Raw genomic sequence first — 26,089 nt, forward strand, 5'->3', positions numbered from 1 at the left:
CCTCTGGGTCTCCCATGCAGGTGCAGGATTCCAAGGCTTTGGCCTGTCCTCGACTGCTTTCCCAAGCCACAAGTAGGGAGCTGGATGGGAAGTGGGGCTGCTGGGATTAGAACCAGCACCCAAATGGGATCCTAGCGCATGCAAGGTGAGGACGTTAGATGCTTTTGTTACCACACTGAGCCCAATAATTTAATCTTGCAAACAAACATCTTCCAGGAACAAAAAATGGTATTAAAAAAAAAGAAAAATGGTATTAATTGACTGAGTATACCTGATGTCTTCGTCCATTCCTGTTGCTATAATACCTGAGAGTAGATAATTTGTAAACAATATAAATTTGTTTTCTAGAATATGGGAAGCTCTATAAAAGTTTAAGATCAAGGCTGGCAGATGCAGTGTCTTGTGAGACCCTCCAAGTTGCTTCTAAGCTGCTGTTTTATTCCTGCATCCTCACATGATGCAAGGTAGAAGGAGAAGGGAGCCCACTTAGGTCCTTCAGCGTCTGTATAAAGCACTAATTCCAATTTATCTTCATGGCACTGACTTTGCCCTCATGGTCTAATTTCTTGCTCAAGGCCCAACCTCCCAGTAATATTGTATTAGGAAGTAAGTCTCAGAGTGAATTTTAAAAAAAGATTTATTAACTTGAAAGGCAGAATGATAAATAGAGAGGGACAGAAGGCAAGAAAGAGATCTTTAATCCATTGGTTCACTACCCAAAGGCCATGATGGTCAGTGCTGGGCCAGGCTGAAGTGTGGAGTCAAGTACTCCTTCCACATCTCCCATGTTGGTAGAAGGGTCCAAGTATTAGGGTCCTTGGGCACATTACCAAGGAGCTGGATCAAAAACAGAGAAGCTAGATTTTGAATAGAGCTCAAAATGGGATGCTGGCATTATAAGTGACAACTTGATCTGCTGCATTACAACATTAGCTCCCAAGTTGAATTTTGGAGGGGCCAAAAAAATATTTAAACTATAGAACCTTGGGAGTTTTAGATACAATCTGAAGGCTCATGTTCAAAACAAACCTTTTAAAAATGTATTTACTTACTTGAAAGTCAAAATTACAGGCAGAGAGGGAGAAATAGAGATTTTTCATCTGTTGGTACATTTCCCAGATGGCTACAACAATCAGGACTGAGCCATGTCGAAGCCAGGAGCCAGGAGCCTCATTCAGGTTTCCCTTATGGGTGGCAGGCCATCTCTTGTTGCTTTCCTAGGCCATTAAATGAGAGCTGAGTCAGAAGTAGATCAGCCAGGATATGAATTGGCACCCACATGGGATGCCAGTGTTACAAGCAGCACTGGTTCCAGATCTTTGTTTGAAGATCTTTTTGATATAAATATACTGTGTAATGTCCAAGGAAAGTAAATAACATCTGTATCTTCAAGCATTTAATACTTTTATAAACTTATCTTTTACATTTTTATTTACTTTGCTTTCTTGAAAGCAGAGACTGACAGTCACAAATAGTGTTTAAGCCACAGCTGTCTGTGCCCACATCCCATATTGTTGTACCTAGGGTGATATTCCAGTGCTTAGGTTTGAGTCCTGTTTCCACTTTTGATTCTAGCTTCCTGCTGATGCACACTCTTGGGGGGCAGCAGGTGGTGGCACAGGCAGTTAAGCTCCTGTGACTCAAATGGGGAGACCCAACTTGAGTTCCTGGTTCTTACTTGGGCTATGTCTAGCCCTGGCTATTTGTGGGCATTTGGGGGAATAAGCCAGTGGATGAAGCTTTTTAGTCTCTCTGCTTTTCAAAAAAACAATACACAGACAAAAAGCGAAAGCTGATGTCTGGCTTTGCCCCCACTGCTGCATTCCCACACCACGGCTTTGACTCAGATCCTCATCATAGCTTTGCATCTATCTCTTAACAGAATTCCCTGCCTCCCACATAAGCCCATGCTCGCCTCTGTGGCTATAATTGTATCTCTAAAATTGGAATAGACTTTTCTGTGCTTTCACATTTAGTTTTCACCTCTCTTGCCTGGCAGTTTGCCCATTTTTTTTTCAGCCTTATCCCTGAGTCCTTTATTTTAATGTATATATATAGGAATCTCTCATTTAGCCTGGCACAGAGCCTCATCTCCACAAAGGTCTATTCATTCTTGTTCTGCCATATTCCACCCATCCATCTTAGCCCAGGAAATGACCATTCTGAATTCGTGGCACTCTGGGGAACACAAGCCAGATGACAGCTCATCATGGATGAGGCACTGGGTACTGACCATTAGGCAAGACCAATGAGGAGGAAAAATTTGGAAGTCAGAAGTCAGCATGTCTTCTGGTGGCCACCTTGGATGGTCAAACCTGTTTCTAAAACAGGCTGTATGCTCTGTGAGGGCAGTGACAGGGTCTGATTTACACTTCTGTGTTTCAAGTTGTGCCCAGTCCAAAACAACATAGCACAAGGCACACAGGAAGAGCTCAATGAGTTTCAGCATACAAATATAAAAAATGGATAAAGGTGACACTGGCTGTTCTTAAATGATATCCCATTGGAATTACAGTGCATGTGTCTAGACTCCTTCAAAGATTGGAAGTTTCTTAAAGGTAGAGATTGTGACTTAGTCATATGTAAACTCTATATATAATGTATATTATGTAAATATATATTTTTAAAGTTTTGTCTTACCTATTTGGAGGGCACAGTTATAAAGGGAAGGAAGAGATCTTGCATCTGCTTCATCCCCCAATCGGCGGCAGAAGCCTGGAATGCTGGGTCCCTCACTTGGATGGTGAGGGCCCAAGTACACGGGTCACCTTCTACTATTCTCTCACGTGCCTTAGCAAGGTCGGCTGCTTGGACTTTGCACCAGCACTCACAGGAGATGAGGCAAAGATTAAAAGAGCCAGGAGAACCATATGCCCTGGGCTTCCCACACATGAAGCATGTAAATTAAACCTTGGGATGTTGTGCCCAAATAGGGTTAGGATGTTTTTGCATGTGGGATGATTTTTTTGTTAAGTGTGAATGCTTGCTTTTTAAAAAGTTTACTTCCTTCTTTGAAAAGTGAAGTTACAGAGGGAGAGAGACAGAAAGAGCTCTTACATCTGCTGGTTGACTCCTAAAATGGCCACAACTGCCAAAGCTGGGCCAGTCAAAAGCCAGGAGCCAGGAACTTCTTCCATGACTCCCACTTGGGTGCAGAGGCCCAAGCACCTAAGCTGTCTTCCTCTGCTTTCCCAGGCCATTGGCAGGGAGCTGGAGCAGAAGTGGAGGAGCTGGGACCGGAACAGGTGTCCATTGGGATGCAGACCTCATTAGCTGTGCTATGCCACAGCGCTGACTCCAAGTGTAAATATTTAAAATACATTACAATTTGGATACCAGTTTTTGTCACGTTGTCATTTTTTGAAAACTTACTGGAAGATACAAAATTGGAAAGACGTCCTGTGATCCATCCAAGTTAAGCCGACCAGTTTGACTGGAGCCCTGAGTGTCTCCTGGCCCAGTTGCCTTCACGGACCCAGCAATTCCAGTGTGGTCTAGGACATCGGGTTAATTAAGCTCATGGGGCTTAGGGGTGAGACAGATGCGTTTTCTCCCAAGTTCCAACAGTTACTTTGTGACCCTAGTAGATAGATGATTCAGCTTCCTCATTTGAAAACCGCAGAGGACATAATGGTAGCTACCACGGAGAGCTGCTATTAGGATGAAATGAAAACGTGCTTGAAGCCCGCGACACAGGCCTGGTGTGCAGTCAGTGCACCGTAAATGGTAGTTGTTATTCTAAGATCTTTGTTGAGTGAGTGACTCTGGCATTCTACTTGAAACCCGGAGCTTTCGGGCTTTCAGGCGAAGCTGTGGGAAACGTAGCCTTCGCCTATTTTCTTCTAGAAATAAATCACTGTGGGAGGATAATGACCCGTTGGAGAGCGAGTCTCTAGGGAACAAAGATCTGAATCCAAGACCAAGGAAGCGGTCCCCTTGGTGAGCTGCAGCGGTGAAGACGCGGAGCCTACAACCCCCAGGAGCAGAGTAACCGCGGGAGCCAGGACGCCCCAGAAGCGGGATTTTAGCAGAGTAGGGCAGCATCTGCTCTATTCCGCTTGTTTCGCTCTTGGACCACACCCTGCGTGACTGGAGGAAGGATTCCACAGGCGCGGGGCGGAGGCTTCTGTGAGGACCCAGACCTGACCATCTATGGTCACAGAGCGCGCCCAGCAAACAGGAAGTGGGCGAGAGTGGAGGGTTTTTTTCCTTCACCTTCACAGCCAAGGCAGGGCGAGGTGGGAGGGGGCGGACACGCCCAGCCACTCAGGGCTGGGTCCCCAGCACGCCTCACCGACCACCTTCCTCTCGCCCAGCCTCCGCAAATCCTCACCGAACACCGTCCCCACCCACTGCCTCCCCACGACACACAAACCAGGAAACGGCTCTATGCACGCCCAGGGGGCGGCGGAACCCGACCTCTATCCCCCAACAGGGATGACTGGCCGCCCTCCAGTCCGGCCCTCAGAGACTCCCGCCCTCCAGTCCTTTCAAGACCCTCTCAGCACGCGGTAAAAAGGAGCCGGTCTTTTTTCATTGAGATCAAACTGACAAGAGAACGAGCCACTCTTTGGCAGCCTTTCCGGTTCTCGCTCTCCCCATTGGTTCGGCTCGCAGGGGGCGGGCCTAGTGGGATAGGTCGGGGGTGTGACGCAGCATGTGGCCACGCCCTCTCCAGGTGGCCTCCGCCCAGGGGGCGGGGCTCTTTTCCAAGTGCCCCCAGCGCTAGCGGCGTTCTCCCCTGGAGGCTCGAGGGGAGAGAGGGCGGAGCTACGAGCCGGCGGACCCGACCTTCACCTCCCACCCCGCCAGCACCGAGTCCGGGTCCGGCCTAGGGCTGCAGCTGGCCGTTCATTTCCGGTGGGGGCGCCGCGCCTAGTGAGGGCCCGGAAGTGGGTCGCGCGGAGATTGCTGGGCGGTTCTTGCCGGAAGTGGAGAGCGGCTGATCGCAGTACCGAGGTGAGGCACCGCTCCGGAGGTGAGGGTCCGCTGCTGGGTGGGGACGAGGGCTGCCCTTTTGGGCCCATCGGGTCCTGGTGTTGTGAATGGCTTTCTGGCGGCGGTGCCTGTAGCGGACCCCTGCGGAGGGGGTCGCGGAAAGAGGCCCTCGGGCCAATCGGACTCCTGGGTGCGGTCTCCTGAGGTGGGGCGGGAGTGACCGGCTGAGCCTGGCTGTCCCGGGGTCGGGACGTCCCTTCGCTCGATTTCACGGCGCTGCCGCTCTGCTTCGGCGGAGGCCTGATGGCCTGTGTCCTAGCTGAAAGGAACCTACAGGGTCTTAAGCGCCTTCCCTGTTACCATTTTCGTTTTCCATTGAAAAGATGAATAAATGAATCCCCGGTGAGAAAAACCGAAAATCATACAGTGAGTGAGAAAAAGAACCGGAGTCAGGACCCCATATCCAAGCCCGGATTCTTCCCACGCTGCTTCCCTTGGAGTCTCTTTAACTTGGGGGGTCATCTTCTGGGCTCGGCAGCTGCAGGTTAAAGGCCGCCCGCTGTGTGGAACTTTTTTTTTTAATTCAACGGTTGCGGATGCCTAGGGAATTTTTCAAAGTGAGTTGAGCAAATTCTGTATTTGCAATCAGATGGCTTCCCCCTCCTCCTAGTCTGCTTGCTCTTGCTCCGCAAAGCTCCTCCAACTTTATTGGAGGTGCTTTGTATGTCCCGGAGCAAAGTGAGATGGCTGGGTTTGGGTCTGGCCCCACTGCTAGGTATCTTGCTCATGTTTTAGACGGATGTCTCTGGTTCCCCTCACAGGGATACATTCAAGGCTACAAATTGTGTTGATTCTGTGCTGGCATTCTGCCCCTTCCAAGGGATGCAACTGTAAAATCAGAAGCCAAGACCCTACCTGCAAGGAGCTGACAGGGTTGGCAGAAACGCTGAAGTCATTACGGAGTTAGAAAGAAGAGGGTGCTGTGAAAGGATGTGTGACCAAGGGCTCTCCTTTTGGGAGAGTTTAAGATGCCTTTCAAAGGGTGAATGAGAAAAAGACTCTGCAGGAGTCTCCAAGAGAAAATCCGGGGGCAGCACAGCACAGATGCGGTATTTAGCCCCAGTGGCTAGGAGCGCAGTATTCTTTGGATGATGAGGAGGGAGCGAGGAGCAGACAAGTGTATGATGGATGGCTTACACTGTTAGCATGCACTGTGTGAGCCCAGCACCATGAGAGGACCCAGAACCCAGGTATCCTGGGGGAGGAAGGCGGTCGCATCTTTAGAGTTACTTACCCGTAGGATGAATCTAGAAAAGGGATTCCCAGGCAGAGAAGACTGCAGGTGCAAGGACCCAACTTAGTTCAGTTCAACTGGAACCCCAGTAATGCTTAGAGAAGTGGAGGGAATGAGCTGTGGTGAGGTCAAATATGGAGGAACTCGGAGGCATGCTAAGGAGTTGGGATTGTACACCGAGAGCTATGGGGGTGCCCTAAAAGGATTTTATGTAGGAAAATGGTACAACTGGATTTATGTTTTTGAATGTTAGTCGTCAAGAGGAAAGGGATCAGACCCTGTAGGGGAAGTGAATGAGCTTTTTGTCCTGCTGTAGTGATGAGCTGACCCCAGGGAGGGGCAGTGGGGAGAAGGGCAAATGATCAGATCTCAGCAGTATGAAAATGGAATTTGTGCAGTTGGAGTAATTGAATGATTGCCTGATTTTCTGACTTAGGGAACTGGGTGATGCCATTCAGATAGGGAATGGAAGAGATCAAGCAGGGAGTGACACAGACAGAAACAGAATTGTGGACAGTTTCAGTTTGAAGTGCTTACTGTAGCACATCCAGACAACAGTTTTTAAAAAGGTGTCCCAGGGAGAGCCGGATGTGGGAGCAGAATGACTATATTTCAGCAAAGTACCCGAGGCCCAGACTTAAGCAGAAAGAAAAAGAAGGGGATCTGCTGGGTGCTTGAATGCGCTTGGATTCAATGTTGTGGCCGTGGGGTTTGCTAATTGAGTTGCAGTGGCTCAGCATATAGAAATTTTTGTAGGAATCTCCTGTTTTTGCTGGAAACACTCCATCAGATGGACATAGCTGATGTCTTAGAGGGGTTTAAATAAAGCAGCAGCAGTGAAAAATGTTTTGTAAACCGCAGCCTGCCAGAAATGGTGGTGGTGTTGAGATTCAGTGAGTGTGTTTTTGCTTCAAGGAGGTTGGCTATTGAGCTATTTCTAAAATGTTTTGCTTCCAACCTGGGGAGTGATCTTTTCTCTCACCTCGTTTCTTGGGTCTATATACATTTGTTTAGTTGCAGTTATTTTTTTCAAGCAGGACTGAACCTTTAATAAGTGACTTCCTCCTTTCTTTGAAGCATGTTGCGTCCAGTTCATTTTGTTTAAACAAGCAAATGCAAAGTATCTTTGAAAATTGAACCTTCTGGTTTGCAATTTAATACTGAGATTTGGAATCTGGGGATTTTTAAGCTATGCTTTACCCAGTCCTAGTGAATATTCCTTTGAAATGCCACCATTGCTTTATTTTCCACCAACCTGACTTTCGTATTTATGCTTTCAACTTCTCTAGCACAACTAGACTAAAGCTGTTTGAGAAGAGCTGTTTTCATCTCATTACCTTAAAGAATCGAGTCTAACCTGCTTTTTCCAACTTAAAGAATTCCCCACAGTTAGAACCTTAGTTTACTTTTCACTGGATGCGATACAGGCTGCCTTTCTAATTTAGTTAATTATCCTAGCATTTTACTTGGACCCTGAATATTTCCAGTTTTCCTTACTTGTTCCTTATGTCTCCTTATTTAGAATAGCGCTTTTTTTTTTAATTAAGGTTAATTTAGAGATAAAGAGGGAGACATCTTCATCTGCTTATTCACTCCTCAGAAGGCATCAATAGCCAGGGCTGAAGGCAGAATCTTCCTCTGGGGCTCCTGCGTATGGGTGGAGGGGGTCCAAGGAGTTGGGCCATTTCTGCTGCTTTGCCCAGGCAATTGGCAGGGAAATAAATGGGAACCATATAGGATGCTGGTGTTGTAGGTAGCCCCTAGAATAGGAGTTTGAGATCTCATGCTTGATGTTTTGAGCCAGGTAATTCTTGTGGAACTGGCTTGTACATTGCAGAGTATTTAAAGATTTAATTATTTGTTTTTAGAGCGAGAAAGAGATCCCCGGCTCGCTCTCCAGATGGCTGCAGTGGCTGGGGCTGGGCCAGATCGAAGCTAGGAGCCAGGAGCCTCTTCTTGGTCTCCACTTTGTGCTGTCATCCAATGCTTTTCCCAGGCCATTAGCAGGGAGTAGATTGAAAGTGTAGCAGCCAGGACTTGAGCCTCACCCACATGGAATGCTGGTGGGCTAACGTTATAGGTGGTGGGCTTCACCAGCATCCCTGGCCTCTACCCATCAGATCCTGGTAGTACTTCCTCAACCAAAAATATCTTCAGACATTTCTGAATAATGTCTACTGAAAGGCAGAACTGGCCATGGAGAACTACTGTGTTCACAAGTTTTGTAACTGTTCAGTCTTCTTCTTCTTTTTTTTTTTTTTTCTCCTTCAAACTGAATTCTCTGAGGGTAGGCCCCAAGGCCATACTTAGCACAGTGTGTATGGCACATGATGAGCACTCAGTATGCTGTAATGAATGAATCGTTTGTTTCCTTGTGGTAACAAGAAATGAGTGTTTTCTTTAAGGAATCTGGGTGGTCCTTACAAGAACCTGCCTCCTCCATTCCTTCACCCCCAGAGAATGTTACCCTAATAGAGAAGTGCTACGCTGTGATTGTCACTGGAAATGCTAGACTCTGATTGGCCAACTTTGTGTTAGGTGGCAGTGCAAGTCAGCAGCTTTCCCTGGCCTCTCTAATGGGGATAAATAGATTGCTGTCTGTTCACATTCACGTTTCCTGCGTTTAGATAGTTTGGCTTAAGTGAGATAGGGACAGTCATTTTTTAAGTTCTATATAATTTATAGAGTTGGTAATTCACGTTTATTTTAATTGATAACATTGTCATACTTTGGCCTCTTTATATTGCAGCTATCACATTCACCATGAAACTATTACTTCTTGTTATTCCACTGTGTGAACCTAATAAAAACAGTTGAAGCTCTAAAAATACATCATAGCCACAGTGAGGCTCTGTTTGCCTGGTATTACCAGACAGACTGTGCCAAACTTTCCCATTTGGCTGGAAAATATTTAGTGGGAGGGAGGAACAGGCTGGCTTTTTTTTTTTTTTTTTTTTTGGTTTGTTTTCTGTTCCCTACCTCCCCAAAGGTCATTCAAATTCCTATACTTAAGTTAATTATAGACTCAGACTCACAGATCTTTTCATATCTCTAGTTATAGCAGAATCATGGGTAAGGACAGCTGTCCTTGAATCTATATGTATAAGAAATCAGACAATGCTGTTCTTCCTTTTTTTTTAAAGATTTATATTTATTTGAAAGAATTACAGAGAGGAGAGAGAGACACACATGCACAGAGAAACAGGAAGATCTTGTATCCACTGATTGACTCCCTAAATGACCCAAGTCCTGGAACTGAGCTGATCTGAAGCCATGAACCAAGAGCTTCATCTGGGTCTCCCACATGGGTACCGGGTCCCAAGGTCTTGAGCCATCCTCTGCTGCTTTCCCAGGCTATAAGCAGGGAGCTGGATGGAAAGTGGAACAGTTAGGACTCAAACCCAGCATCCATATAGGATGCCAGCCTCGGGGCAGAAGCCTAGCCTACCGTACCACGGTGCCAGCCTAAAGTTTTTCCTCATGCAGTAAAAAACATGCACAACATAAAAGATGTAGAAGTAGGAGAACTCTGTGCAGTTAGTCCATATGATGTTAGAATGTAGAGAAGGGGATCCATGGCCAACACACAAAGTGATGGTTGCCTGAGATCATTGAAGCAGCAAGTTCCTGAATACAACTTCAGTTTGTAGACTTGCTTATTTTACTTGTTTTTGGATTTTTAGGTTGAAAATTATGCAAAAGGGAGAAACAGAAGACAAGCATTGGAAATGGGTTGCATTCCTTCCTGTCAAGAGAATAGGCCTTTCTTTATCTTTTAAGCTAAACCTCAGGTGGCAGTGACTCAAGCACTAAATGTCATTGGTTTCATCAGGAAACCAAATGCTTGGAGAAGAACAGCGGCTCCTGATTTGGGTTAGATTTAGATGGCATCCTTTCTGGAGCAAAGTGGCGTCTGTTTTGGTGTCTGGGTTAAGCCAGCCAACTTGTAAAAGTCTCTTAGTAACATGTGTTGGTTACTTTGTGACATATTAAACCTGCTGCTAAGAACGCCTGTGTTTTTAGGGGTAGAACTAATATATACTTTAGTGGTAGTTTAGGGAGTATATCCAAGTGGAGATTGATATTGGCCTTCCTGATTTAAAGAATTATAAATTTAGAAAATAGGAAAGAACTGTCCAAAAACCCTTACCCTAAAGATGCAAATTGTAAATTTTGTGTTCTCTTCAGACTTTTTCTACAGATGCTTAGAAGTTTAAGATTACATATAGATACAGGTAGGTAATGGATCTAACTCGCCGTGAAACTATTGTTTTAGTCACATTTGGATTTATTTTCTTAGGGTAGAATTTCAGGAACAGTGCTTCATAGCCGGGAAAGTGATCTTTCATGAACCAAATCCATTGGATTATCATGGATATAGTCCAACTTTCATGGTTGCTTTCTTCTTAATTTTACTTAAGAAGATGACTTCTTAGTAGTCTATGGAAAAAATAGAAAACATTTTCAGCATAACAACTTTCTTTTATTTTTCAAAGATCTATTTATTTGAAAAAAGAGAGAAACAGAGAGGTCCTCCATCTACTGGGTCACACCCCAAATAACTGCCACAGCCAGGGATGGGCAAGGCAGAAGCCTGGAGCCACGAATTCCATCTGGATCCCCTGCTTAAGTAGGAGGACTCAGGTACTTGAGCCATCATTTACTGTTGCCCAAGAGCGTTAACAGGGAGCTGGACCACCAACGCAAAGCGGGGGCTCAAGCTTGCACTGCTACTGGATGTGGGTAGCTTACTGTGCTGTGCCACAGTGCCCACCCAAGCAAAAATTCCTACTCCTGGTTTGGTGAGATGAGACAAGTACAGGATTCCCATTTAGGTTATGTTGTTGTGGTGGTGGTGTTTTTTTTAAGTGTTTATTTATTATTATTTGAAATGCAGAATCACAGAGGAAAATAGAGCTAGAGATCTTCCATACATAGGTTCGCTCTGCAAATGACCACAATGGCCGGAGCTGAGCCAGTTCAAACCAGGAGCCCAGAGCTGGGAGCTTTCATCTGGTTCTCCCACATGGATGCAGAGGCCCAGGCACTCGGGCATCTTCCACTGCTTTGCCAGACACATCTGACTCACCTTTCTATTGGAACAGGGGTGGAACAGCTGGGACACAAACCCGCACACCTATGGGATGCTGGTGCCATAGGCAGAGGCTTAGCAAACACGCCAGGGTGCGGACAATGTAGGGGAGGAGGGTGGCATTAACTTGTAAATGACTGAATAGGTGGAAGAAATTGGGTCAAGTTGTTAGAATGATCAGAGTGTGAAGCAGCTTTGGAAGGAGTCACTAGTCATTTCTGTTTGGTTTTGTTTTCTTGGTTTTAAACCACGGAAGAACTTGCTGGAGAGTCAGGCTCCTAATTTCTTTTTGCAGGGCATGATGGGCCTCTGGGAGCCTCTCCATTCTCATGACTTCATTTGTAAACACTGTCTCCAGTCTTGATCCTTTCCCAGGCTTTATTTTTGAAACAAGTGCTGGGCATTTCCACTTTGAATCTTCCATCTTAGCATATCCAAAACTGACCTCATCTTGTTGCCGTAACTGGCACATGCCAAAGCTTGATTCTGCCTGTACTGTCATCACTCTTAGGGCCCTCACACCTGTACCTCCCTTCTCTGAGCTGCTGTGCTCACAGGCAGCGGCACAGCTAATGCTTGTTTTCAGTTCCATGGGATCTCTGAGGACAGAACAAAGAATGGCAAGTGGAAGTTTCAGGGAGGCCGACTTGCCTCCATATAAGGAAGAACTTTGAAATACTTTGAACCGTCTGAAGTCTCAGGTGTTTGAGCAGAGACTGCCTAATTGCTAAGAATGTTGAAAGGACTCTTGTAATATTAGAAATGATTTTTAGAATTCCTCCTAATCTAGCAAACAAGCGTTTCAGTGGATAGTGGATTAGTCAGTCCTGCTCTACTTCTACCTTTAGGTCACAGAGGTTATCTTAAAAAATTTTTTTTAAGATTTATTTTTCATTTATTCGAAAGGCAGATATACTGAGAGGATGAGAGACAGAAAGGAAGCTCTTCTATCTGCTGATTCACTCCCAAGTGGCTACTACTGCCAGAACTGAGCCGATCCAAACCAGGAACCAGGAATCTCTCCTGGGTCTCCCATGTGGGTGTAGGGTCCTAAGGCTTTGGGCCGTCCTCGACTGCTTTCCTGGGACACAGGCAGGGGGCTGGATAGGAAGTGGGGTCACTAGGATACGAACTGGGGTGCCAATATGGGATCCTGGCGTACAAGACAAGGAGTCACTAGACTCCTGTGCTGGGCCCTATTTTTTTTTTAATTTATTTATTTTTATTGCAAAGTCCAATATACAGAGAGTTGGAGAGACAGAGAGGAAGACCTTCTGTCTGATCATTTACTCCCCAAGTGACCGCAATGGCTGGAACTGAGCCAACCCAAAGCCAGGAGCCAGGAACAACTTCTGGGTCTCCCACGCAGGTTCAGGGTCCCAAGGCTTTGGACCGTCCTCGACTGCTTTCCCAGGGCACAAGCAGGGAGCTGGATGACAAGTAGGGCCGCTGGGATTAGCACTGGCGCCCATTCGGGATCCTGGCACGTTTAAGGCAAGTACTTTAGGCTCTAGGCCACTGTGTCGGACCTTCTCCCCACCCCCCCCCCTTTTTTTTTTATTTTAAACTTTATTTGAAAGAGACAGACTGAGATCTTCCTCTCCTCTATCTGGTTCACTACCCAGATGCCTGTAACAACTGAAGCCAGGAACTCAATCTATGTTTCCCGCAGTGGTGGCAGGCACCCAATTACTTGAGCCATTATCTGTTGCCTCCCAAAGTACACATTGCCAGGAAGCTGGAATTGTGGAGAGGGCTGGGACTTTACCCTAGGCACTCTGAAATGGAATGCAGACATCCCAACTGGTAACCTAAATGGTGGTGCCAAATGCCCACCCTATTTGTTTTTAATTAATGAATTAATTTGAAAGAGACAGCAGAGAAGCTGTTTTCCCCTTCTGATTGATGGTCCCCATGGCACTTAATCAAGGTGCTAGCCATTTAGTTGCCCAAAGGTGATTATTTGTTTATTGGTTTTATTCATGTTCTTTCAGTATCTGGTTAGACATCAAAGGGAAAAGGATTGTTTGTTTTGAAGTGTCATTTGCAGCAGCCTTCCTAGTTTACCCAGGTGAGCAAGTTTCACCCTAACCTCCGGCATGTCTAGCTGTTCTTTTTTCCCTAGGATCCTCCATTGTCTGTGTGGGACAGCCTGCTCGTGCTTCCTATGCATGGTCTGCTTAGTCTCTTTTTGCTTTTGATTTGGGATGGGTTCTCTTTTCTTCCCCCTTTGCCTTTCCACCAGGAGTTTGACTATCCTGAAGTCCATCTCCAGTGGCTTTTGAACTCTGAGCTTTGAGTCATTTATGCTGTATAATTCAACCACAGCAATAGTATCCTGCAAAGAAAAAAAATTATGTTACAGAGGCTGATACTTTAACTTTTCCTAATCAATCTGAGATAATTTTCTGAACTTGAAAAATTAGTCATAATATTGCATTCTCATTTCATTTTGTTGTCCTTCACACCCAAGAAGAACAAAAGCTTTTGGAGGGAAGGACCTCTGTTTGCTCAGGAACCCTGCAGTAGTTAGCATTTCACTTCATGAGCATTCTCTGTGTGCCTGGTTGTGCGAGGTACTGGGAAAAGAGGTAAAATGGAGAGAATGTGTAAATAAATACCTTTCTTCCTATTTCATTAAATGATATGTAGTGATGACATTTAACATTTGAATTGTATTTTAAGGCTTCCAAAGTGATTATTCTCATCTATCAAATCGACTCTTTTGATCTTTATGTCTGTGTGTGCTAAGTGAACACTGCAGTCCATTAAGTGACTGTCCCGAAGATACACAGTGAATATGTGACAAATTGTGACTTAGACCTAGTCTCCTGAATTGTGATTTTATTTTAGACTTGTGTAATCAGAACCGCCCTTCTTCCTGAAGCCTTTATGCTGGGAAATAGTGGCTGGCAGTCTGTCTGCTCCTCTCTGGGGAGTTTTTTGTCAGTTGTCAACTAGAAATGGCCAGGAATAAGGTGAGGCAGAGCTACATTTTGCCCTGGCAATTCTCTGCTCTTTGGGAGAAGCTTTTTGTTATAATATTCGCTTTTCAAATATGTGTCATCCATCCTGAATGTGTCAGAAAAGAATTTGGCTTCCATGCCAATAATGTAACTAAAGACGATAGTGAGATCTCGAGCCCCCACTTCTGTGCGTACCATACAGTGAGTGCTGGATGCTCTGATGAACCAGTTGGACACTTTGTTGTTCAGAAGTCCTCGTGCAATGCTAGGAGGAGCCACAGGTCAGGAGTCAGAAAGGGTTGTTGGTATGTTTGTATTTTTTAAAAAGATTCATTTTAATTGGAAAGGAAGATTTACAAAGTGAGAGACAGAAAAATCTTCCATCTGCTGGTTTACTTCCCAGGTGGGTGCAATGGCCAGAACTGAGCCAATTTGAAGCCAGGAGCTTCTTCTGGGTCTCCCACATGGGTGCAAGATCCCAAGGCTTTGGGTTATCCTTGACGGCTTTCCCAGGCTACAAGCAGTGAGCTGGATGGGAAGCGGGGCTGCCAGGACACAAACCAGTGCCTATATGGGTTCCTGGCAAATACCAGGCAGATTAGGCACTGAGCCATTGCTCCGAACCTGGATTCAAAAAGTTTATGCTCAAGATCCAGGTACCTTACCCATTTACTAACTTCTGCCATGGTTTTTAATTTTTGTGAACGTCAGTTTCTTTGTTCTGCGGGGATTAATACCTACATTATATATGTTGCAGAATTATTTTTTAAGTCTTCAAAAAAAGCAATGGAGAGATGTTGTGGTCCAGTGGGTTAAGCTACCACTTGGGATGCCCACATCCCTAATCAGAGTGCCAGTTCAAGTCCTGGTTACCGTGTTTCAGATCCAGTTTCTTTCTAATGCATCCTGGGAGGCAGCAGATGATGGCTGGAACATTGGGGCCCATGCCAGCCATTTAGGAGACCTGCATGGAGTTCCTGGTTCCTGACTTTGGCCTGGTTCAGCTTTGGCTATTTGGGCATTTGGGGAGTTAATCAGCAGTTGGAAGAATCTCTCTCTCTTTCTCTCTATAAAAGAAGGAGCAGGTAGATAATGTAAGCATTAATAACATGCAGAACAACATGCTCTTCTTAATTAAAATCTAGTTTAATACAGTTGTTTTCCTTATGGTACTTAGTTTGAATAACTCTATCAATGTGTTTGTGCCTGAGATGGCTGTATTTATTAGAAAGATGGGAATGTTTGTAAGGTCCCACAGAAGAGATTTGTCAGAGAGGTGATAGCCAAATTTCTGTTAAGGACAGGTTGGACAAGGACCCTCATTTATCTTAGCTGTCTACTTATTTACTTAAAGACCCCTAATAAGCTATTGTAATTTAGTGCCTATTACATTTAATGGTACTGGAATTATGAAAGTAAGACAGTCTGCACCTTGGTGGGTAGGAAGTTTCTGATTGCCTGTTGACTATTAAGCAAATTATTTTTATTTATTTTTTTTATTGGAGGGGCACAAAGAGTGAAGTCCTATCTGTTGGTTCACTCCCCAAGTGCCCCTTGACCAGGAACTCCACCCAGTTCCTCCTGTGTGGCTGGCAGGGACCCAGTAACTTGCAGTAGCAGGAAGTTGGGATCGAGGTAGAGCTATGTATTGAACACAGGCTGCTTGACTACGAGGCAAAAAAAAGGAGGTTATTTATTTTACTTGGAAAATCAAAGTTACAGAGAGAAAGAGAGCTTTTGCATCTGCTGGTTTGCTTGCCAAATGGTTGCAGTGGCCAGAGATAGGCTGGTACGAAGCTGGGAGCTGGGAACTTCTTGGTCTCCTGTGTGGGTATAGGATCTGAGCTATCCTCCACTGCTTTCCCAGGCCATAAACAGAGAGCTGGATCAGGAAGTAGAGCAGCTGGGACAGAAACTAATGCCCATATAAGATGCCAGTACTGGCAGGCTAAGGATTAGCCTTTTATCTACCTTTTTGGCCCCAAGGCCAAATGGGTTTAAGATTCATTTATTTTTATTGGAAAGGCGGATATACAGAGAGGAGGAGAGACGGAGAGGAAGATCTTCCATCCAATGATTCACTCCCCAGGTGACCGCAACTGCTAGAGCTGAGCCATTCTGAAGCCAGGAGCCAGGAGCTTCCTCCAGGACTCCCACGTAGGTGCAGGCCCCCAAGGCTTTGGGCCGTCCTCAACTGCTTTCCGAGGCCCCAAGCAGGGAGCTGGATGGGAAACAGGGCCACCTTCCAGGGATTAGAACCAGCAACCATATGGGATCCCGGTGCGTTCAAGGAGAGGACTTTAACCACTACACTATTGCGCCAGGCCGGCCAAATGGTTTTAAACGGTTTTGTGCTGTGTTAGAGAAAAATGCACAATGTATGGGAGCACATACTGGAAATTACTTCTTAGGGAAGTAGTACGTTGGCTGAGATTTAAAGCTGGTAGTAGTTCCAGAGGGGGCAAAAGGGAAAGAGAAAGCATTCAAGCAGAGTGGGTAGCAAGTAGTAGTCCTTCATTGCTGTAGTGTGCTTAGGAAAGGTGTAGCAAGAGAAGAAACCAGTGCATGTGGCAAGAGAAAAAGCGGGACTAAGAAAACCTGTGTTTGGACTTTACCCTGAATGTCCTCGGGAGTGTTGAATGTTATTAAATAAGAGGCTATCATAATTACATTTGCATTCGGAACCAAACTCTCTGCCCATATATGGAGAAGACTAGCGAAGAAGTAACTGTAGTAGGCAAAGACTTTGTGACCCAGCTTTTATCAGTGAAGCTAGAGGCCAGGGACATCCTTCTTGTCATACAAGATCCAGCTTGTGTAGCTTTTGATGATAGATTAGATGTGAGTTAGGAGGGAGGTAATTAATTAACGTTTATGGAATCCTTTCTAATTTCCAAGGCTGAGTTTCCTCATTCTCACTGAAGTCCTTTAGGTTTTGTAATGTTGTTGGCCTCATTGTGCAGATCAGGCAACTGAGATGCAGAAAGTTTGGTAACGGCTCATGTTCATAGAGCCAGTGAGTGCTGTTTCTGAGCTTTCCCATCTGACTTCTCCCAAGACCATTCTTATCCATATACTATATTGCTTACCTCCAGGTCACCTAGTGGATCAGTTAGGTGACTGGAGGTAGTGCTGGGTCACGGAAGCAGCGGAAATGGGGTGTGGGAAAGCAATGTTAGAGAAGATGAGGAGTCCTGTCTGGGATGTTTTCATTTTGAGATACTTCAGGAACATCCAGTGTAGATATTTGGTTGGAAGCTGGATTGTTAAATTCTGTATGCCAGAAGTATGGCCTAAGCTGGAGGTACTGCTTTGGGAATATTTAGTCTGTAGGTGCTTGTCATGGTACCACTGATCATGTGGGTTGGGTATTGCTATGACAACAGCTTGGGAGTAAACATGACCACCTGCAGACTGCATGTGTGGTGGAGAATAAGAGAAGGTGTTTCTTCCTGTCCTCTTGGGTGTATATTCTCTCCTTTACATCTCAAATCTCACCCTCTCTTCCTTGTTGGGTTAGTAGTAAAATGAGATTAGCTGTAACTAGGGCTGTGTTGTCCCCTTCTGCTAAAGCCAGAGAGCAGAACTTTAGCTTATTTAGGAGTGAGAGCTAATAAGTACAAATAAAATGCAGAATAAAGGAGACCAGAATTCCCTGAAGCTAAATTAGTTAACTTATAAGACCAGAATTCCCTGAAGCTAAATTAGTTAACTTATAAGATGTCAACAATCCTGACAGTCTTTAGAAACCCTTGTATTGTGTCTCCATGATTAAAACTGCTCTCAGCCTGTAGCATCTCCTCTTTGAAGAATGTTTTCTTTATTTATTGTTTTGTTATTTGTTGAGATTCATTTTGAAAGAGAGAGAGGGAGAGGCAGAGAGGGATCTTCTAGCCACTGGTTCACTCCCCACATGGCCACAATATCCAGGGCCGGTGCAGTTGGGGCAGTTCAAACCAGGAGCCAGGAGCTACATTAGAGCCTCCCATGTGGGTACAGGGTCCCAACACTTGGGCCGTATGCTGCTGCTTTTCTCAGGTCTTCAGTAGGGAGTTGAATCGGAAATGGAGCAGTCACCATTCAAACTGTTGTCCATATAGGAATTTAGCTACTGCACCACAATGCCTACACCAATAAAAATTTTTCTTTAGATTTATTTATTTTTATTAGAAAGATTTACAGAGAGAAGAGACAGAGAGAAAGGCCTTCCTTGTGCTGGTTCACTCCCTAAGTGGCTACAATGACCGGTCAGGAGCCAGGAGCTTCTTCTGGGTCTCCAACATGGGTTCAGGGTCCCAAGGCTTTGGGCCATTCTCAAATGCTTTCCCAGGCCACAAGCAGGGAGTTGGATGGGAAGTAGGGCAGCTGGGACATGAACTGGTTCCCATATGGGATCCCGGCACTTAAAAGGTTACAATTTGGCCACTGAGCCATCGTACTGAACCCTAAAGATTGTTTTTTTATGAGAAAACTGCATGGTATATTCAAGCATGGAAATTTATCATATTCTTTGCCTTTCTGCCTAATTTTAAAAAGTGTGGGTTATATGTGAGACTGTCCCTGGCCAGTACTCAAAATGGAACAGGCCAGCAATTCAGATCTCGGCTGGTGGTGTCATACTACAAGGGAGGCGATCTCGGCCACTTCGAGATGGCGCTGTGATCTGCTGCTTTTGTGAGTGAAGCATAGGCCTGGGCACTTTTTCCAGCCCGTGGAATAGAAAGGTTTATTTGGTTCTCATTCTCGTTTCTTTTCTCTGATTCAATGTAATACAACATTCTCTGGCTAGTGATAGCCCTGAGCAACCAGAGCTTGCACATAGAAAAGAACAGACAGAGATTGCATTGTCTGTTTGTGAGCTGCCTCTCTTCCACGGGGAGGACAGTGTGTTGCTCAGATATTCTTTGAAGAAATGGTCATTTTTGGCAGCTTCCAGGGAGTGAAGTTCATTCAGCTCTAGTTACCTAAACGAAAAAATGCTTAAAGGAGTCTCTTCAACTCCAGGCTTTGATTGAAATTGTACTGTCTGGTTTTTGTGAGATCACTTCCAGTGACAAGTACTTTAGGTAGGTGTGTATTGGTAACATTTTAGACTTATGTGTATTGTATGGGCAACTTCCAGAACCCTTGTTCCTCTGTGGTTTTGGAACACTACACCTCTTGTTCACTAAGTGCATTAATATTCATTGACTACATAGTGTCTGCCAGCTGATGGTCTAGATGGTAGAGTCTCACGTGTAGCAAGTTAAATAAGGTCCTGTCGCTTGGACCCTCACTCTCTTTAGGATGTTAGATGTTGAGTGGGGCTAATTCTGATAAGATAGTACTTGTGAACGCTCTTTGGAACAGGTCTGCTTCCTTACTGCATGTCCACATCCTCCCAATCTTCATTTGAATCCTGGCTCGAATGGCAGCTTCTCCAGGTCTACCTGATCCTTCCATGTGTCACACTCCTCGCCTCTCTGAAATCCCATGCCACTCTATTTTATAGTTGTTAGTGCACATGTTAGATTCCCGCTATTAGATTAGACCTTATTGAGGACAGGGTAAGTATCCTGCTCATCTTGGTTTGGGGCATTCCACATTCTGAAGATACAGAAGGAAACATCACGTCATACTCAGACTGTTTCTCCTAAACCCTGCCATAGCATAGACCCCCTTCGGATAGCAGATGTGCCGAGGGTTTCCCACTCAGGCCCAGCAAGCAGTCAGTTCTGCAGCAGACACCACCAGCTCAGTGTCCTCCAACTCTGTTCTGACCTTGTCCACCTGGAGTTTGTGTCCAGTCCTACTATGTCCCTAAGATCGCTCTCTCCACTCTACAGTTTAGATACCAAGCACAGTCCCCGGGCAGGTTTTCCTGTGCATTTAATCAACTGGCCATAACCCCTCTTCAGGTTCCATTAGTTTGCCTGGGCTGCTTGCAGACCTCAGGGAAGTCTTTACATTGCAGGGTGTTATAAAGGACATTGCAGAGATTACAAATGAAGGGATGCATAGGTGCTGGAGAAAGGACGTGGTGCTTCTATGCTCCCTGTGGGCATGCCAAGCTTCGGGAGCTCCATGTGTTCGGCTTTCCAGAAGCTAATGCCTGGCCTTTGGGGATTTCATAGACTTTGTTGCACAGCGGTTGCTAATAGACTGGATAGGGGAAACCCAGCAAAGAGCTGTCCATTCACATCTCCCTAGACTGTGCAGCGTTCCTTCCTTGTGAGCTGGAAGTGAGTACAAAGCATCTTAAGACCTACTGTTGGCATCGTGGTTAGTGAAAGACATAGGAAGATGAGTTTCTGTGACCAGCCTCGGGGAGGGGGTTACAAACCAAGAACTTGTGGGCAAAACCCCAAATATGTAATCATACACATTCAGGCAGATGGATGTGGGAGGGTCAAAACATGCGAACACTTAATCCCGGGCCAGAAGGCTTTGAGTCCTGCCTTCACTAGCCTTGTGACTGTAGCAAGTCATTCAGTTTCTCGAAATTAAGTTTTTTACTCTGAGTGTAGTAGTAATCTTTCCATTTCTAAATATTTCCATTTGTAACTGAGGGAATTCATATATGTTGACTGTACTTTGTAAATCCTTAATTCTTACGCAGATATTTGTTAGTATTGTAGTAAGTATTCGGTAAGTATCTGGATGAATAAGCATTGGCTTTTGTGAACATCTTTTCCTGAGTAGTCTATCTCTTAATGAAGTGTAGGTGATTTAACAAATATGCTACATGATGACTTTTCCATCTTGTTATTAAATTATTCAGTTCCTCAGATTTGGCATTCCCTTCACTCCAAGGAGTGGTCTGTTTTTTCTTGGTAGACACTTTGTAATATTAAAATAACAAATGGTATTTATTGTGTTCCAACAGGTGGTACATTATGGCTGACATGCAAAACCTGGTAGAAAGACTGGAGCGGGTAGTGGGCCGCTTGGAGGCAGTGTCCCACACCTCTGACATGCACCGAGGGTACGGAGACAGTCCTTCCAAAGGTAAACAGCCCCGAGCCCAACACAAGGCTTTGTTGGAGTGTCTTCGCCCAGAATTTTTATATCGATGTTAATTCTTTGGAGTTCATTTCTCAAAGCATTTAACCTGGAAAGATCATGCCTAGTAATTTATATTGCTAAAACAGACAAGGGAGGAAGTGACTTGTACAGGGAGGCCTGCGGTTAAGTTATTTTAACATGAGAACTTCCTGCTTATGTGATGTTTCCTGTTCTTTCTTTGGCGGATGACTCCAGTGTTAAGTCAAATGACAAGTGATACTAAAGTTTCCTGTCTCCAAATGATTGTCAGATCAGCCATTTTGCACATGTACCATGGAATGTCAGAGCTAAATGGATTCTTGTAGAGTCGTTTTGTTTATCTTCATTTTATAAAGAAAATTAAGGTGAGAGAGGAAAAGTTCCTTACTGGGGCACACTGCCATTCCTGGTGGCATTAAACTAAGAAGCCAGGTTTTGGGCCCCCTGTTTCCACATGCTATTTCCTGTATTACCTGGCGTCCTACTTTGACCTGTGAGTGCACTATAAGGAAGCAACCTTTGATGTGTGACTGATTGTTCATGATGTGTCTGTCTTCACCAGGGGCAGCTCTGTACGTGCAGGCATTTGACTCACTGCTTGCTGGCCCTGTGACAGAATACTTGAAGATCAGTAAAGAGATTGGAGGAGATGTGCAGAAACACGTAAGGATGCCTTACCTTTCCTCTGTTCTTCTCTGTGACCTGGTAGCTTCCTCTTCAGAACCCACTTGGTGTAAGAACCCCTGGAGAGGCTTCCGGCTCCTTCTCTGCCTTCTCGGAGGTGGTCAATCCTGGCAGGGAAGGATCCCTCGTTTTTCTAAGTCCCCTACATTTATGACATATTCTGTGTGGGTTCTCTTAGACAGAAAGCTTACTTGGTACATAAAATAGGGCTCTGTTCATCTCTGTAGTGAGGAACATGTCACCAGTCTGTTTCTGACATGTTACATAACCAGACACACGGTGGGTTATTCAAAGGAATCATTATCGTGAGTTAGCATTTATAGAACTGTGCTCGATAGTTATTAGTTATGCTAATAGGAGTTATTCTCACACTTTAGCCCACAGCAGGCATGTGAAGCAGGCATTGACAGGGACCTCTCCACCCACCTCCCTTCAGGCTCTGGCTCCTACGCTGTCGTCATCACCCACCACCACTCCCCACTCACCTCTCTCTTTGGGACCCAGAGCCTTCCTGCTGCTCTGCTGAAGATCCTAATTAGGATCTTCCTCACCTAACCCCGTTCAAGACTGATTACTTGGCCTTTGGAAAATCTATTTTTGAGTTTCTCATCTACCATCTGTGGGCAGAGGTGTTAGCACTAAGGAGTGGAACTGGGACTTTGATAAAATCTAACTGAGGCCTGGCATTTTTACTTTGCACAGTTCTGTAACATTTTTTCACAAAATTTTAACATGCTTCACTTTATATATATAAAATATATATATATATATATATATATATATACTTAAAAGTGACTTATTTAATTTGGAAGGCTGAGTTCTAGAAAGAAAGCTCTTTTATCTGCTGGTTTACCTTCCCAAATGGCTGTGGCACCTGGAGATGGGCCAGGCTTAAGCCAGAAGCTTCACTCAGGTCTCCCATGTGGGTGCAGGAGTTCAGGTCCTTGGGCCATCTTTTGCTGCCTTCCCAGGTATATTAGCAGGAGCTGGATCAGAAGTGGAGTAAGTAAGGCATGGACTGGTGCCTGTATTTTAATAGTTTTTACAGCCTGTTGCTTCTTCAACTTTATTGATTCTGACCCTTGACAAGAAATAACATTTGTATCTGAGAGATATTAGACAAAACCATGCCTGTACTATTTAAACTATTTATCTGAAAATTATTTGAAACCGGTATTCTGTACTTATACTTTTCCTATTCTTTTACATGTAACAGTGCTACTTTTGGCTCATTGCATTGATTTAGCCAAACAAAAATAGTTTTAATTTAAACAAGTAAATACTTTGAAAATTTGAAGCCTAAATATAGGCCTTTACCTTTGCTCCTACATTCTTTTGAGGCTTTTTTTTTTTTTTTTTTTTCTGAGATATGAGCTGGGGATTTTCCATTGCATGTCAGAACACCATACGTGTAGTGGCCAGGATAGTCCTGATTGTTTTCATTTCTAATCCTGGGTATGTCTCCCTGATTAGTTCCAACTGGGACAGTAGTGTGTCTGATTCTGTTACCAGGCCCTGAAATCTGGACGGCATGAAAAACCTATGTTGTTAGCACAGTAGCTGGAAGTGGCAGCTTCAGGTTGTTCTTATCAGGACCTCTGTAATGTGTCATCAATAGCTGATTCTTCTGTCCGCAGGCAGAGATGGTACATACAGGTCTGAAGCTGGAGCGAGCTCTCCTGGTGACCGCCTCTCAGTGCCAGCAGCCAGCAGGTGTAAGTTGTGTCACTAGTTGGTTTGGTTTGGGTTTGATGCTTAGGACAAGTGGAGAGATTTCTGTGAAGCTAGCATAACATGCTTAAATAGACTTGCCAAGAAGATGTTCATACCAGCTCCCAGGGGTACAATCACACTCAGCTGCCTTAATGGGAATGTGCCACTGGATGTTTGTTGGTCTCTGTTGGCTATCTTTGTGTCATTTTGCTTAGACTGTAGTTACCCCTGGGACTGTGCTGTTTGTCTCAATAAACTCTTCTAGCCTCTTGGCTGGGCCCTAATTTATCATATCACCCCTTCAGCCTTTTCTATTACTGTGGGTGACTCTGGGAAGCTACTGTGGAGGCCCTATACCTCTACAGTACTACTTCTCCCCTCATTTTTCACTAGTTGAGGGCTTTCTGTTTAATTTCTAACTCAAAACCAAGCTACAAGATATAAAAAAATATAAGTAGAAATTTAGATTTTTCTCAAGTATTTTGATTGTTTTGTTTTTATTTCATTTTCCTAAGCATGGAGAAGTAATAGAGCAAGTTTTCCTGCTAACATTTATTAAAGCCATTCACCTTTGCCATTGCTAGGTAAAAAGAGTACAAGGCAATTTTTAGTATATTACATTGTAATCTTTAATCTACCTTGAGTGGATGAAGGGTTTTATTTGAATCTTTTGCTCAAACCCATGCTTTCTACATCAAATTGAATAGTGTAGACCCTGTTACATTTATCTTTTTTTTAGACCGGGGATTGACAGTCCACAACCTGAAGGCCAGATATGGCTCCCTGCCTATTTTTGTAAATGAAGAGTTTGGGGAACAAATATTTACTGTCTGGTCCTTCAGAAACAAAATGGGCAGACTCCTGTTTTAGAAAGTGTTCATACCATGACCTGAGAATTAATGTGGTCTGGAAACTGAGCTTTGGAGGAAAGATTAAAAACACAAACACAAAACCCATTCATTTTGCCAAGCTGCCTACCTGATTGCCAACTCCCCCAGTTGATACTTCAGCTCTCCACTCAGCAGCTGTGTACAGCTAACAAAAGAGGGCTAAGACAAAGCCTTGTCCTTGAGGAATTCATAAGTAATAGAAATATGGGTCCATTAATGGCTTTATGCTGACATATGTGATAAAGGGCCAAAATGACTGTGACCGTAATGAATGCTGTAGGAGACTGGTGGAGCTGGGGGTCAGAGGACGATTCCTCATGAAAACACCTGGATGGATGGAAAAGGAGACATCATGAGGAAAGGCACAGAAATGAGCTAGTTTCCTGTTAGCGGAACAGAGAAGAGACAGTGACTGAGATGGTGTGATTGGTGGTATGCCTAGGAGTTTAGGTCCTGAGCAGGAAGAACCACAGAATCTCACTCGAGGAGTGGGAAGTCTGGAGGTAAGGTGTTTGAGCAGGGTTCGGTGCTTATTTTAGTCAGTAACAAGACCAACACACACACCTTCACTGGAAAGATTCTAACTTGAATTTTCTCTTGTATTCCTCCCTAGAATAAGCTCTCTGATTTGTTGGCACCCATCTCAGAGCAGATCCAAGAAGTGATAACATTTCGGGAGAAAAACCGAGGTAGCAAATTGTTCAATCACCTGTCAGCTGTCAGCGAGAGCATCCAGGCCCTGGGTTGGGTGGCAATGGTGAGCGACACAGCCTCCAGGGGGGAGGAGGGAGCCTGAAGGGGCAACACGAATGTGGTGGTGAGGCGCTGAGTGACTGCTTCTGTCCTCCCCTAGGCTCCCAAGCCTGGCCCCTATGTGAAAGAAATGAATGATGCTGCCATGTTTTATACAAACCGAGTCCTCAAGGAATATAAAGATGTGTAAGTGAAATTCCAGAGCTTGTAGAACTGTATCATAAAAAAATACTAAAAAGTCAGGATATACTTAAATAGCAGAATGATGGACTTGTTTTTTAAATCAGTGGGGGGAGAGGAAATCACAGAACCTATGGAACTGAATCATTTTTTTTTTTAAAGTGTAAGTGTAGCCTTTTCTCAATGGGAAAGGATGAAACCAGCTAACTGCTACTGCCTGGAGTGGCACTTTGGGTTAAGTAAGACAGCGCTCAGCTTCTAGGCTCTTCTCCTGTCTCAGGGTGGCTTTCTGGAAAAACAATATAGAGGGTGACCCGGGAAGCTATATTTACAGGCAGGAAACGTCTCTGCAGCCACCTCTGCAATTTCTCCCCGGTTGGCAGAGGTCTGTTTTTTAGTCTTCCGGTTCTTACCATTCCAGATTGAAGAAGTTCAGTTGAAGGTTGTTTGTATTAATCCCTTTAACTTGTCTGTTTTTGCAAAATTCCGCTCCTCTCTTGAGAATTTCTCACTTTCCCCTGTCAGAAAGATTCAGTAGGACTTACTAAATTTCCTG

At 44.7% G+C, this 26,089-nt stretch overlaps 1 protein-coding gene across 2 annotated transcripts in view; it reads left to right on the plus strand.

Annotated features, from left to right (window-relative positions):
• Positions 1-4,750: 4,750 nt before the first annotated feature.
• The window catches only part of CAP1 (cyclase associated actin cytoskeleton regulatory protein 1), a 28,455-nt gene continuing 7,116 nt past the window's right edge, over positions 4,751-26,089 (plus strand). The window contains exons 1-6 of one of the 2 annotated variants that reach the window (XM_040974288.1): positions 4,751-4,978; positions 21,156-21,277; positions 21,876-21,976; positions 23,635-23,712; positions 25,214-25,357; positions 25,454-25,539. In XM_040974288.1, the coding sequence (XP_040830222.1) occupies positions 21,166-21,277; positions 21,876-21,976; positions 23,635-23,712; positions 25,214-25,357; positions 25,454-25,539 (521 nt within the window). In that variant the 5' untranslated portion in view covers positions 4,751-4,978; positions 21,156-21,165. The remainder of the gene's footprint in view (positions 4,979-21,155; positions 21,278-21,875; positions 21,977-23,634; positions 23,713-25,213; positions 25,358-25,453; positions 25,540-26,089) is intronic. The other variant, XM_040974287.1, reaches the window with a different exon arrangement.

Source organism: Ochotona curzoniae, unplaced genomic scaffold (assembly GCF_017591425.1).
Source record: "Ochotona curzoniae isolate NIBS_2020 unplaced genomic scaffold, NIBS_Ocur_1.0 contig_2404, whole genome shotgun sequence".
NCBI lineage: Eukaryota > Metazoa > Chordata > Mammalia > Lagomorpha > Ochotonidae > Ochotona > Ochotona curzoniae.